The sequence below is a fragment of the Globicephala melas genome, chromosome 2 (genome assembly GCF_963455315.2).
Source record: "Globicephala melas chromosome 2, mGloMel1.2, whole genome shotgun sequence".
NCBI classification, from domain to species: domain Eukaryota; kingdom Metazoa; phylum Chordata; class Mammalia; order Artiodactyla; family Delphinidae; genus Globicephala; species Globicephala melas.
The window spans coordinates 31,436,549-31,449,965 of record NC_083315.2 but is presented as its reverse complement, the minus strand read 5'-3'; the positions used below and the strand labels follow the sequence as shown (position 1 = coordinate 31,449,965).

The following is a 13,417-nucleotide window of genomic DNA, read 5'->3' as shown; positions in this document are numbered from 1 at the left end:
CTGCCCAACCTCCCCTTCACAAGGCCCCTGAGGTTCCGGCCAGAGGTCAGCAAGCTCTCTCCTGCCCACGGAGCCTGGGCGCGGGCACCCAGACCCCTGCAGGACCGGCTCCTCCTCATTCTCAAGCCTCAATTCCAACCTTTCGGGGACACTCTCTGCCTCGCACTATCTACACAGGACTTCTCCAGCCTGCCCCGCAGTTATCATATTATTCTGTTTTCTTTCCTGTCTTCCCCAGTAAAGCGTAACCCCACGGCGGCAAAGACCCTATCTGTTCACACTGCAACTCCACCACCTGGCACGTAATAGGTACTCAACACTCAACCCATGGGCACTGAATAAATGAGAAAAGAAAAGAAAGGATCAATTATTTCAAGTACCAAGGTGGTGGGAAAGGTTCCTCAGGCCAGGTGTCACACTACTGGTGTTGTATAATCACCCTTCCTGAAGTCACTTCAACCAGATTTCGTTTCCGTGCTACAGCCCTCTGCATAACAAAAGAATGTTGACTTATTTTTAACATTTATAGGATACTACTTTCTAAAAAAAAGACATGATGGTTTATTTTTTCTCCCTAGCCTCCCCACTTCTGAACTTGTCAACCATGGTTTTGTCAACCATAGAACTGAAAAGCAACCTCCCTTAGATACGCGGTAATGATGACAATTCTACCACTAAGATGCACTGAGCAATCCCCACAGGCCAGGCTCTAAGCACGCTTCACATATCAGCACAGATCTGTGGGAATGTACTATTATCTCCCCATTTTGCAGATGAGTAAACTGAGGCACAGAGTAGATTCATGGTTCATTAGAGAGACCGGAACCTGGCTTCAGAGTTCTCACCAAAGAGAACAGCACCAAGTCACTAAAAACAAAGATGTAAAAGGACATGAGACGAAAGAAAGCACAGTCAGAAGAAATATTCTTACTAGAAGATTTGACTAAAAAAGTTATTCTAACTGAACACAAATAGGATATTGAATTTCCTGATAACTATGGCAAAATGGGCTAAAATCAGTTTATACTGACCCTGTTTTGATACAATAATCTCAAGAGTTTATTTTTTAAAGCACATACTAGACAACACTTAAACAACTTTCCTAAAATCAAATATCAGAATCAATTTCTGCTAAATTTGAGTCATAAACCTTAAATCAAGAATCAAAAGTGAGGACTTCCCTGGTGGCACAGTGCTTAAGAATCTGCCTGCCAATGCAGGGGACACAGGTTCGAGCCCTGGCCCGGGAAGATTCCCACAGGCCGCGGAGCAACGAAGCCCGTGCACCACAACTGCTGAGCCTGCGCTCTAGAGCCCGTGAGCCACAATTACTGAATCCCGTGTGCCTAGGGCCTGTGCTCTGCAACAAGAGAAGCCCGCGCACCGCAACGAACAGTAGCCCCCGCTTGCCAAAACTAGAGAAAGCCCACGCGCAGCAACAAAGACCCAACACAGACAGAAGTTTAAAAATAAATAAATTTTTTAAAACAACGATTTTGGCTATGAACTCATGTTTCTGTTGTGGATGGCAAAAAATAATAACAAAGCCTTCTACATAAATTTTAAAATACACAGATTTCATAGAGAGCAAACACGCCCTTACCTGATGAGATCCTCTCTATCCTGGAAGATTTGGGTTTTCCGACTGACGGTATACCTGGGAAACTCCATGCGGCCAAGGTTGACCAGCAGTACCGTAGAAAGCTGGCCCTGCCCGCCACAGGCCGCCTCCTCCTCTTCCACCTCGTGGGTCAGTGAAAACAGCAGCAGGACCCGGGAGAACACAGCCCGGGGGTCTCTACACACTCTCAGAGACTGTCCCACCCAGTCTTTAGCTCTGAAAAATACATGATATGGAAATAACTCTCTGGCTTTTAAGCATTTGGATGTCAGATTTCACAAATTATTTCAAGCTAAACAGCATGCATTTTTCTAAGCCTGAAGCAAATCTCCCACCTCCAACTGTGTGACTTAAAGCATTTCTTAACCTCTCTGGGGCTCAGAGCCCCACCTAGGAACACGGTGAGGATTAGATGAAATTGTATCTGCAAATGATTTCATGCACTGTTTGCCTCAATAAAAGAGCAGGATAGGGTTTACGCTGGTCCTGAACATGTGAAATACCAGGAAAACTCATGAAAGTGTTATCTATTTGACACTAGCAATTCTCAAATCTTGACTCCAGTGACACTTGAGATGAAATAATAGGTATTTACGTAGAACGTCGCTACCAAAGGCTCTTGGTAAGGCGGCATGTTAAGCCCAGGGCCCTCCGGCTCCAACAACTGCAACACCACACACGGCAGGGTTTCGCTACTGACATCCGGGCCGGGTAACTCTTTCCTGGGGGTGTGATGCCCAGGCTGTGAACTAGAGGATGCTCAGCTGCGTCCCTGGCCTCCGTTCACTAAACGCCTGTAGCACCCACTACCCACCTTAGTCAGGACCATGAAAACGACTCCAGACGATGCCGGGTGTCCCCTGGAGGGCACAGTCGCCCCCAGCTGAGAGCCACTGGTCTAGTGGAGGACCTCACACTTTCCTACCAGCCCAAAAGCCATTAAGTCAAAAGCAGAGTGGCATCCCTGGGGCGTGCAGAGATCAGTGCCACCACCACAGCCGAGAGGACACAGGGGTGGGATTCCCATCACACCACCATTTACTTGAGGACCATTCACCGACAGAGACTGCCAGAAAACACCCTCCTCCTCCATCTCCATGTAGAGTCCCAAGGAGGTCCAGCGGACCGACATTCCAAACTCCTATAAGAATAGTAGTTAAAACTGCATTTTTCTTGAATAATAAAATATTAGAATTTGCCAAGGGCCTAGTGCCTCTAATCTCTTGCCTCCTGATTTTTCTTGGTCCTAGAAATCAGTGTGGTATCTTAAGAATTAGGAATAATAAACCAAGAAAGAATCCAGTCTTTATAATAATGGTTCACCGCCTTCTCAACCTAACTGCAATTGAAAAAAACAATTACAATCTGAAAATACGTACCACCCATCATAAGAGTTAATGTGTGCTATCAGGACTTCCCTGGTGGCGCAGTGGTTAAGAATCCACCCGCCAATGCAGGGGACATGGGTTCAAGCCCTGGTCCGGGAAGATCCCACATACCATGGAGCAGCTAAGCCCGTGCGCCACAACTACTGAACCTGCGCTCTAGAGCCCACGAGCCACAACTACTGAGTCCTCATGCCACAACTACTGAAGCCCGTGCACCTAGAGCCCGCACACCGCAACAAAGAGCAGGCCCCGCTCTCAGCAACTAGAGAAAGCCCATGCGCAGCAACGAAGACCCAACGCAGCTTAAAAATAAATAAAAATAAATAAATTAAATACGTGCTATCAACATTTCAAATGTTTTTACTATAACAATAGCCACAAAACCTTTTCAAAATCACTGCACCAATGCCAGGCTGATTCTTGCGCCAAGTGCAGACTGAAGGCTGTTTGGCCAATTTGAGAAACGCATTCACCAGCTGCTGCTTCTGCCCATTGGGGTTCACCAAGTGGAAGGTCTTTGCCAGGGCTTTCAGTTCCGGAGCAGAAAGGAGCTCGAGCACCTCAGACAGTTCTTGCAACTCAGATTCTGAAATATTAAAAAAAAAAAAAAAAAATTTAAAGTAGTTTTAAATAAGCTTACTGTTTTCTAGATTTATTTACTTTAAGAAGAAAATTCACATGCAAATAAAATGAAATGCTACTGTAGAAATTTTAGTTTGCCAAACTGATTGTTAAAAATTACGGAAAACAGATATTTCACAAAGGCTATAAAACAACAGAACTTCTCAAAGAAAATCTGAATAAAATAAAGACCCACATGGATAGCCACTGGTACATCGCTCACAACAGAACCTACGGCTGGGCCTCTCCAGAGCAGGTCAGAGTCAACTGTTCATCAGCTGTCCTCTCTCCACACAGGCCTGGGGCTGAGAAGACTTTCATGGGGTCACTTGCTCGGCACACATGTGTACATCACACTATTAGGGGACCCAGACAGCAAGGCTGACCCCCGGGATGCAGCTGAATCAGAGCTGGCTGGTCTCTGGCTTCACTGCATCCACAGCTTAGGGCAGGGCCATCTTCCTCCAGGCAGCAAGTCCTCACTGGGTGTACACTGCCTGCCAGGTAGCACCTGCCCATGGCATACAGTGAACAAGCTGCATCTGTGCCCACAGGGAGCTTACCTCCTAGCATAATAAATGTCAGGGGTGACAACTGCTACAAAGAAACACAAAGCTGGCAGCAACATGGACGGACCTAGAGATGATCATATTAAGCGAAGTAAGTCAGAAAGAGAAAGACGATTACCATATATCACTTATATGTGGAATCTAAAATATGACACAAATGAACATATCTATGAAACAGAAACAGAATCACAGACATAGGGAACAGACTTGTGGTTGCCAAGGGGGAGGGGGGTGGGAGGGATGGATTGGGAGTTTGGGATTAGCAGATGCACACTATTATATATAGGATGGATGAAAAACAAGGTCCTACTGCATAGCACGGGGAACTATATTCCATATCCTGTGATAAACCATAAGGAGAAGAATATAAAAAGAATACATATATGTATAACAAGCACTTTGCTGTACAGCAGAAATTAACACAACACTGTAAATCAACTATACTTCAATAAAATTTTTTTAAATAAATAAATAAAAGGAGGAAGAATGAACTAGGAAAAAAGAAGAAAGAAAAGCAAAGCTGGGCAAGGCAAAATGGACTGGCGGGAGGTGGCCGTATTTGACACTAGGTGGTCACGCAAGTCCCTGATGAGGTGACACGGAGCAGAGCTGGATGACAGGAGGGGGTGAGCCGAGTGGGAGCAGGCACAGGCTCTGAAAGAGGGGTGCACTCAGCCAGAGCACCCAGGGAGCAGAGTGAGGGGACGGCCAGGGCTACACCCCACTGGGCTGTGCAGACCACGGTGGGACCTGGGCAGGACTGAGGGCAGCGTTAGGTCACTGGGGTTCTGCTTTTGTTGCTTAACTGTCATTTAAAGGTAAGTCAAGGCTCAGGGCTTCCCTGGTGGCACAGTGGTTAAGAATCCACCTGCCAATGCAGGGAACACGGGTTCGAGCCTTGGTCCGGGAAGATCCCACATGCCGTAGAGCAACTAAGCCCACGAGCCACAACTACTGAGTCTGCGCTCCAGAGCCCGCGAGCCAACGAAGAGTAGCTCCCGCTCGCCACAACTAGAGAAAGCCCGCATGCAGCAACGAAGACCCAACGCAGCCATAAATAAATAAATAAATAAATTTATTAAAAAATAAATAAAGGTAAGTCAAGGCTCACCTGGCTTGCCTGTTACAGCTGTAGATTTCTGGAACCTGCACCTAATCTTCCAGGTCAGGTGAGGACACAAGCTCTCCAGTGCCCCTGATGGCCTGATGTGAGGGAACCCGGGGTCCCGCTGCCTGATCCCTTATAAGCCCTCACATCCACGGAGCCTCCAGGCCTCTCCCCCAAGGCTCCCCACTCCCCCCAGCCAGGCCCACCACGTCACCCTAACTGCACTTACTTACTGCTCTGCACTACAAACTCTGCCGCACAGAAACCGTCTGGCTTTGGCTTGATTCCCCTATTTCAGTCTAAACGGTGAACAACTTGAACCCAGGACTCACATCTTTCATCCTCCTTATACCCACGTTTCCAGTACAATATTGTACTCAACACATGTAGGGACCTAGTGAAAGCTACTGATGAGACCACCAAGGTTACCTCATATTCACATGGGCTTAAATCAGTGAAACAATTCCTGAGACAATCAACCTACAAATTATAAGAGCTGCCTGTGTATACATGGGGGGCAAATTAAGGTTTTAGAGGCAATACTAGCTTCAAACAAACCAGCTTTGTTCCATCAAAAAGATGAGAAAACTGGGTAAGATGAGTCAAGCTCTTGCTGGAAGGAGAGCCAGGAGGGATGAGTTTCCCCTGTGGACCCAGACACCCATCTATCCCTAGGTGACTTTACGGGACTAAGCCTGGGACCATCAGAACACAGCAGCAGGCCATCTTTTGTTATCCTAGGAGTCTTAACTCAGGCTGAGGATGGCTTTAACAACACATGAATAATTTGTCGTCCTAAGAAGATTCAAAACTCAATTTAAAAAGACATACACAATTACTATTTACCAGGCACCAATCAGGAGACGACACCAAACTAACATCAGCCTCATTTTGCAGAAACTGGATTCCCTACGTCGGATTTTCAATTTGGTTCCCCTGGACAAACCGTACCCGTCTGCAGGAAGCCTGCATGCGTCAACTCTCTAACCACCGGGGTTAAGTCAGCGGAAATCTCTTCATATTCCAGTTTGTTCATCTTAATCCAGCCGAATTTACGTTGAAAAAGTCTGACATATAACTTCTGACCGCTAGCTGCAACAAAGTTAAGAAAAATAGTGAAAAACCTTCTATTTCTTCTCGAAAACATATGCTATAATTTACTTTTGTAAACTGAGGTGAGTAAAACAGGCTGTTAGAAATACACAGAGGCTGACTCAACGGATCTTCCAAGAAAATCATTTTCTTCCTTAGGAAGACGTAACATTTCAAACACAGAGTCCCGTGGCGATGTCTCCTTGGCCTGTATGCCTGTCACTGCAGGACAGGAGAAGCATGAGGATGCAAAGCCAGCCCTGCCCCCCCAGTTGTGCAAGTCTTTGGAACTGAGACTCCCTTTTCTCTTCTATTATAAAAAGGAAGAGGGGGTGGGCAGTAACACCATCTTCCCAAAGTTGGTGAAAAGATTAAACACGATGAGGTATTCAATAATTAGTGTATAAACCATAAAAAAAGTTCCAAAGTTGGTAATGATTATTGGCCATTTAAAAACCTAAGACCCGGGTTCCCTACTTTCTAGCCAACATTTCTACTCCCTCAAAAGAAACCCCCCAGGGTTCCCGTTATTTTGTTCTCTCCTTTTGGTTTAATATGCATTATTCTATTTTTGGCTGAAAATCATCTGAAAAGAATTTTCCAAAAATAAGTCTAGCTTTGGTGGGGTGGCCATCTCTAAGGCAGTGATCTCCACCAAGCTATTTAATTAATCTGGTCTCAAGTTTTCCTATTACCCAAATTATCTTTAAATTTCTAACTCTAAAATGGTATGGGGACTTCCCTGGCGGTCCAGTGGTTAAGACTCCACACTTCCATTGCAGGGGATGTGGATTCGATCCCTGGTCGGGGAACTAAGATCCTGTATGCTGCATGGCGCAGCTGAAAATTTTTAAAAATAAAATAAAATGGGGCTTCCCTGGTGGCGCAGTGGTTGAGAATCCGCCTGCCGATGCAGGGGACATGGGTTCGTGCCCCGGTCCGGGAAGATCCCACATGCCGCGGAGTGGCTGGGCCCGTGAGCCATGGCCGCTAAGCCTGCGCGTCCGGAGCCTGTGCTCCCCAACGGGAGAGACCACAACAGTGAGAGGCCCACGTACCACAAAAAAATAAATAAATAAAATAAAATAAAATAAAATGGTATGACTGTATTTGTTACATCTTCAACATTTATTTCTCTTTTTTCTTTAAAGAGGCAAAATCGACTTGCAGTAGTTATTTTTACAACAGAGACACTGTAGATGATTCTCTGTGGAGAGCAAGCCACAAGAATCTGCAGAACTTACACTAAGAAACTGCTCCTACTTCTCAATCATACTGAAGCCAGGGGCCACCAGCTATTCAAACAATTGCTCACATGAATGCAAGCAGCACCCAACCAAAGATCTGTGACCACCCCGGATACGACAGTCAGTGGGGGTCATTCACACCCACAACGGGGGAGGCCAGTGCAAGTAGAGATGGAAGCTGTGTGGATACTTCATAAACTGTTCAAAGGGCTTCCCTGGTGGCACAGTGGTTAAGAATCCACCTGCTAATGCAGGGGACATGGGTTCGAGCCCTGGTCCAGGAGGATCCCACATGCCGCGGAGCAACTAAGCCCGTGCGCCACAACTGCTGAGCCCGCAAGCCACAACTGCTGAAGCCCACGCGCCTGGAGCCTGTGCTCTTCAACAAGAGAAGCCACTGCAATGAGAAGCCCGCGCACAGCAATGAACAGTAATCCCCGCTCGCTGCAACTAGAGAAAGCCCACGCGAAGCAACGAAGACCCAATGCAACCAAAAATAAATTTATAAAAAAGAAAAAAAAAATTTTTTTATTATGTTAAAAAAAAAGAACTGTGCAGAGAAGTATCACCCACGTGTTAAAAAGTAACACAAGCAGAGCCATAGTTTCCTTGTGTGAATGTAAAACCGAAGCCTTTCTCTTAACCATTATTGGTAACACTCAGGATTTCTTTTTTTTACTCTACTGGGACTCAGGCCTGCTACTATTACTAGAGGTCAGCGTGGCCCCCAAGTAAGGTTTTCCTACTCGGGAGGTACTCAGTTGCACAGAGCCATCAAGGCCCTTTGGATGAGCAGCCATCAAGGGCCGGGGTGAGGGGGGGGGGGCGCTCTTGCTCCAAACCTGCGCTATTGGCTCACAGCCACCGCCGGCTGCCACGGAACTGAGGCATATTTTTAAACGTACTAATTTACAAAATTTAAAAAGAAAAAAAAGACCAAAAAAGTTTTTAATGTACCAATTTAGCTTGAAAGTTTCCACTTCCTGCACACCCTGACTTTAAAAGGTAGAGTCCAGGCAACTAAAATATTGTTGGACGAAAAGAATATGCCTGAGTATACCTTGGTTTGTTTTTTTCCCTGTATTTTATTTTCACTTTTGAGGAAGTGGCCTGCAAAAACAACAAAATCACCTAACAGTCAGCTTGATTACGTGCCCGAAATGCAAAGTACACTTTCCTAAATCACACTGTGTTTTTTTTTTCTAATCTGGGACAGGTTGTTTTACAACCATCAAATATACAAAAACAGGACAAAGAGCTGCTTCCAATACAACCAAAGTACAGCTTGTAAGGATGATACTGCAGAAGCAGACATCACCAGGCCCAAAAATCTTGTCTCTTTTACAGGCATATCTTTCTCTAGATGAACTCTCATTGGCTGTGGGGCCCATGAGTACTCCCAGGGGACTCCCAAAACCACACTGACTGCTTGTGGTCATGAGATTTCTGCCTATCACATCTCAGACCAAATCAGGGCAGCAAAGGGGAAACAAAGCCTCGAAAGCAAACACGTTCAAGATACCTGATAATTGATGAAATTTAGTTATAATGCCCTTCTCGTGCTCATCAAAGAGCATCCTGTCTTCTTCATTCTCAAACACGGCTTTCAGCACCACGAGGAAACTCCGAAGGTAGTAAGGATGGTCTGGCGGTGCTGGACTTGTTACACGGGAAACATCACAGCTTGACCCCTGCTCCAAAGGAGTTCGGTCAGTGCTTTCATTCTTTAAGCCACTGTCACCTTCTGGAGGAAGTGCTTGGCTGTCACTCCATATAGAAGCATCGTGTGTAGAATTATGAGATTTTGCCTCCCAATGTGATGACTGGGTTGGAGCTTGTGAAACAAAAGTCATTTTTACCTCTTCACAACCACCTCCTTCACAGTTTTCAACACCTTTATCATCTGTTCCTTTGATACTCTCCTGCTTTGCAAGATGGTCCTCTGAAGCAGACTTTAATTTATGTCCAAGAGTTAAATCTGGTGAAAGTAACACGGGAGCATTATCTGAGAAGGTGGGGGTGAGAGTTGACCTCCCACATTCCTGTGCAGCCATTAGGCCTTCACCTTCCATTATTGTAGAGCCTCCCACAATATGTTCGGGAGTGCTTGGTTCCTCCAGAGAATTACAGGCAAACATGTTTTCCTTTTGAGAACTATTCTCCAAAAGCTGATCCTGGCCTTCCATCTCTGAACACTGATCCACCAGGCTCCTAACCCCTGTGGACGAGAAACTCTGTGGACTCTGATTGGCGAATCCCTCATTCTTATCTATTGATCTTTTAGCCTTTATGTATCTTCTGGACAATTTAGATGACAGGCTTCCCAGAGGGATGACTTTCACATTATGATGTCTCAGCCCATCTTGATTTCTGCACACTGCGTCACCATTACTCTTAAAATAGGGGCTGGTCTGCTGTTTTATGCCCATTTTTGCTGAATCGCTTTGGCCAGGGGTTAAATTGATCTTTGATGGTGACGACTTCTCTGGCGTTACCTCTTCTAAGGCAATATTGGTCAAATCTACTGTGGACACATTTGAACTTAAGTCAGCAGGCCCAGGGTCAGCTGGAGTGATGTCACCGCTGTTAGCACACGTTTCATCAAGGTGACGGTTTAGGTCATATCTTGGCACCATTTTACTACAAATGGGGCAGGCAAGTTTAACAGGTGGTACATTGTTAAAAAACGCAATAATAGAGTTAGATTCATTTTTTTTAGTTTTGCTGCTTGATAAACTTCGAGGTCTTTTTTTTGAGGATTTCCCTACAGACATCATGAGTATTAGAAAAACTGGGTGTTTCAAGTAGTAAAACACAAGAAATCAGCAGGGAAAGATAGCAATGATTTACTTTTACTCCCCTGAATTGAAATGATAAAAAGTAGGATTCTATTGGACTTCATGTTATTCATTTAGTCAGTTTCTTCTCCCTACAAAATAAAACGCATGTGGATTAATAGCATTTTATGAATTCCACAACAGAGGGGGTAAGCTCTAAAACGTGCAATGGCAGAATCCCATGGGATGAGAAAAACCCTGCGCTTGGAACATAAGACCAAGGCCTACTCTCAGCTGTCCACGCGACCTCAAGTGTGTCCCTTAGCCGAGAAATGACATGGGGATAAGTTCTAAGACTTCTCTTTAAGATCGAAAATCAGCCGTTTTAAAAAGGGAACATCTGACTATGCCAGGTCCTTTTTTAAAAGCACCGCATCATTAACTTTTTCCAGGAGAGAGAATGCCTATCCCGCCCTCACAGGCCTGCACAAAGAATCGCCCAAAGTCTCGGGCATCTGTCCATGCTTGGACGCCCCCCCGCCCCCGCCGTCCCCCCGCAGCTCTGGCCGCCGAACCTAAGGCTCGGACTCAGCCACGCCCGCCCTCCCCGCGGGGCCGCGACCGCACACCTGGGATGAGCACCTGGGATGTGCACCTGGGGCTCCGCCGCCGGCTCGGCTGACCTCCTCCCGCCCCCTCCCTTCCTTCCTTCCCCCCTTTCCCCCCTTTCTGTCCCCGCCCCCACCCCCTCCCGGCCTCACCGCCCCAAGCCGCCAGCTCTCCCCACCTCCCACCCAGCGCCCGCGACCCCGGCCCGGCCGCCCCATGCGTCCTACCTGCTCCGCGCGCCAGGCATTCCCAGCCGATCCCCGCGGCTCGACCGCCACAGGCTCAGTCAGAGGAGGCTCGAGCGATCGATCGCCCCTCCCTCCCACTTTAAAGGCATCCCGGGTCCAGGGAGGCTTACCCGGTGGAGGTCAACCGAGACTCTGCCCCTCCTACCCTCCGCACCTGGGGGAGGCGGGCCGCCGGGAACGTGGGCAGGTTGCTGGTCGGGGTGCATTTGGAGTCCGAGGAAACCGGCCTCCTGGGAGGAGACACAGGCGTGGACTCGACTTAGCCGGAAAGCGCGTGCTGGGGTTCCCGGAGGAGATGCCGTTCGCCGCCTGAAGCAATAAATTTAAACATAAATGTTTCCTTTGCAATAGATGCCCATAACCTCAAGAGCAAAGAAATAGATCAAGAACAAGGACCTACTGTGTAGCAGAGGGAACTATATTCAATATTATCTTGAAATAACCTATAATGGGAAAGAATCTGAAAAAGTATATATACTTTTATACATACTTATATATATATACATATAAAATCACTTTGCTGTACACCTGAAACATTGTAAATCAACTATACTTCAATTAAAAAATAATAAAAGAATGATAAAATGTCAGGTAATTAGGGAGTGGTGAGTTTGGATATTTCTTACATTAAAATGTAGTTTTCTTTGTGTTAATATAGTTTAATATAGCCAGGTTACATAATTTAAAATAAGGGCCATGGGGCGTCCCTGGTGGCGCAGTGGTTGAGAGTCCGCCTGCCGATGCCGGGGACGCGGGTTAGTGCTCCGGTCCGGGAAGATCCCACATGCCGCGGAGCGGCTGGGCCCGTGAGTCATGGCCGCTGAGCCTGCGCGTCCGGAGCCTGTGCTCCACAACGGGAGAGGCTACAGCAGTGAGGGGCCCGCGTACCGCAAAAATAAATAAATAAAATAAGGGCTATGTTTAACAACGGCAAAATTACTGAAAGTTTATCAGTCAGCGCTTGAGTGCTGATGTCAGCTGGTTCCAGCACCCCCTGACGGTGACCCGGATGGAAGCTTCCTGAGCGCGGAGCGCCTGTCTGTGGTCCTTTACCACCGCCTGCAGCAGCGGCCAGCACTGTGTGATTACTCCATAAATATGTGTCAAATGAATAAATGAGCAAACCAAAGAGAAAATGGACGTGAACAGGGAATTCATCGACAAATATGTATTGAGTGCCTCCCTCGTGCCAGGTAATGTCCTTGGCTCTGAAAATATGGCCGTGAACAGAATGAGGACTGGGGGGGGAAATCCTGCCTTCATGGAGAATTCATTCTGATGGAGGAAGATAGAGAAAAAACAAAATATACGTAAATTATGTAGAGAGTTTAAAAGGCGAGTATTGATTAAATAAAATTCCTATTTTATGGCAAGATGAGAAAAATTTAAACATAAATGTTTCCTTTGCCCATTTGGGCCTCTGCATTAGTATTGTGTCTCCTGCATCTGCATTAATCAGACCTCCTTAGGAGATAACATTCCTTTTTAATCTCATCAAGGGTCACAACTCCTTAGGAGAAAACCTTCCTTCTTAATCTTGTAAGGGGCCACAATGACCCATGACCACTACTCACTTGGTATAGATCTAGACTGTGTACACTGTCAGTAATACATCATTTAAGGTACAGCCCTGTGTCTCAAAAACTTACATAACTGTGCCTTAACCTCTAACAGGCAGAACAGTTCTCGGAGCTTTCTGAGAGGCTATTCCCGGGTTATAATCCTCAATTTGGCTCAGATAAAATTTTCTATTTCTTTTTTAGATCGACTGATTAATGTTTTCATCGACGGTGCTTTGAAGAGAAATCAAGCAGAAACATCGTGGTGGGGGGCGGGAGGGGCATTACAGTTTGAAAGAGCGGTAAGGAAAGGCCTCACTGAAAAAGTACTATCTGAGCAGACTTGAAGGAGGGAAGGCAGTGGATGTTCCAGAGAGGAGAGTTGTAGTCAGAAGAAACAACCTCAGGGAGTGTAACAGAGAGGGTGCCCCAAGGTAGAAGCTCGCCTAGCAAGTCTAAGGACACCCAGAAGGCCAGGAAGACTGGAGCAGAAGTGAAGGAAGAGAGATAGCAGAGGACAGGTCTTGTAGGGCAATGGTAGTGAACTTTTTTCTGTAAAAGGCCAGGTAGTCAATATT

General features: G+C 46.4%; 1 protein-coding gene across 1 annotated transcript in view; it reads right to left on the bottom strand.

Moving 5' to 3' along the window:
* FAN1 (FANCD2 and FANCI associated nuclease 1) overlaps window positions 1–11,115 on the bottom strand; it is a 32,161-nt gene extending 21,046 nt beyond the window's left edge. The window contains exons 1-5 of the mRNA XM_070044845.1: window positions 11,053–11,115; window positions 9,169–10,575; window positions 6,259–6,399; window positions 3,394–3,595; window positions 1,604–1,837 (exon numbers count right to left, since the gene is read on the bottom strand). Coding sequence (XP_069900946.1) covers window positions 1,604–1,837; window positions 3,394–3,595; window positions 6,259–6,399; window positions 9,169–10,423 — 1,832 coding nt within the window. The 5' untranslated portion in view covers window positions 10,424–10,575; window positions 11,053–11,115. The remainder of the gene's footprint in view (window positions 1–1,603; window positions 1,838–3,393; window positions 3,596–6,258; window positions 6,400–9,168; window positions 10,576–11,052) is intronic.
* Between the last annotated feature and the right edge of the window lie 2,302 nt (window positions 11,116–13,417).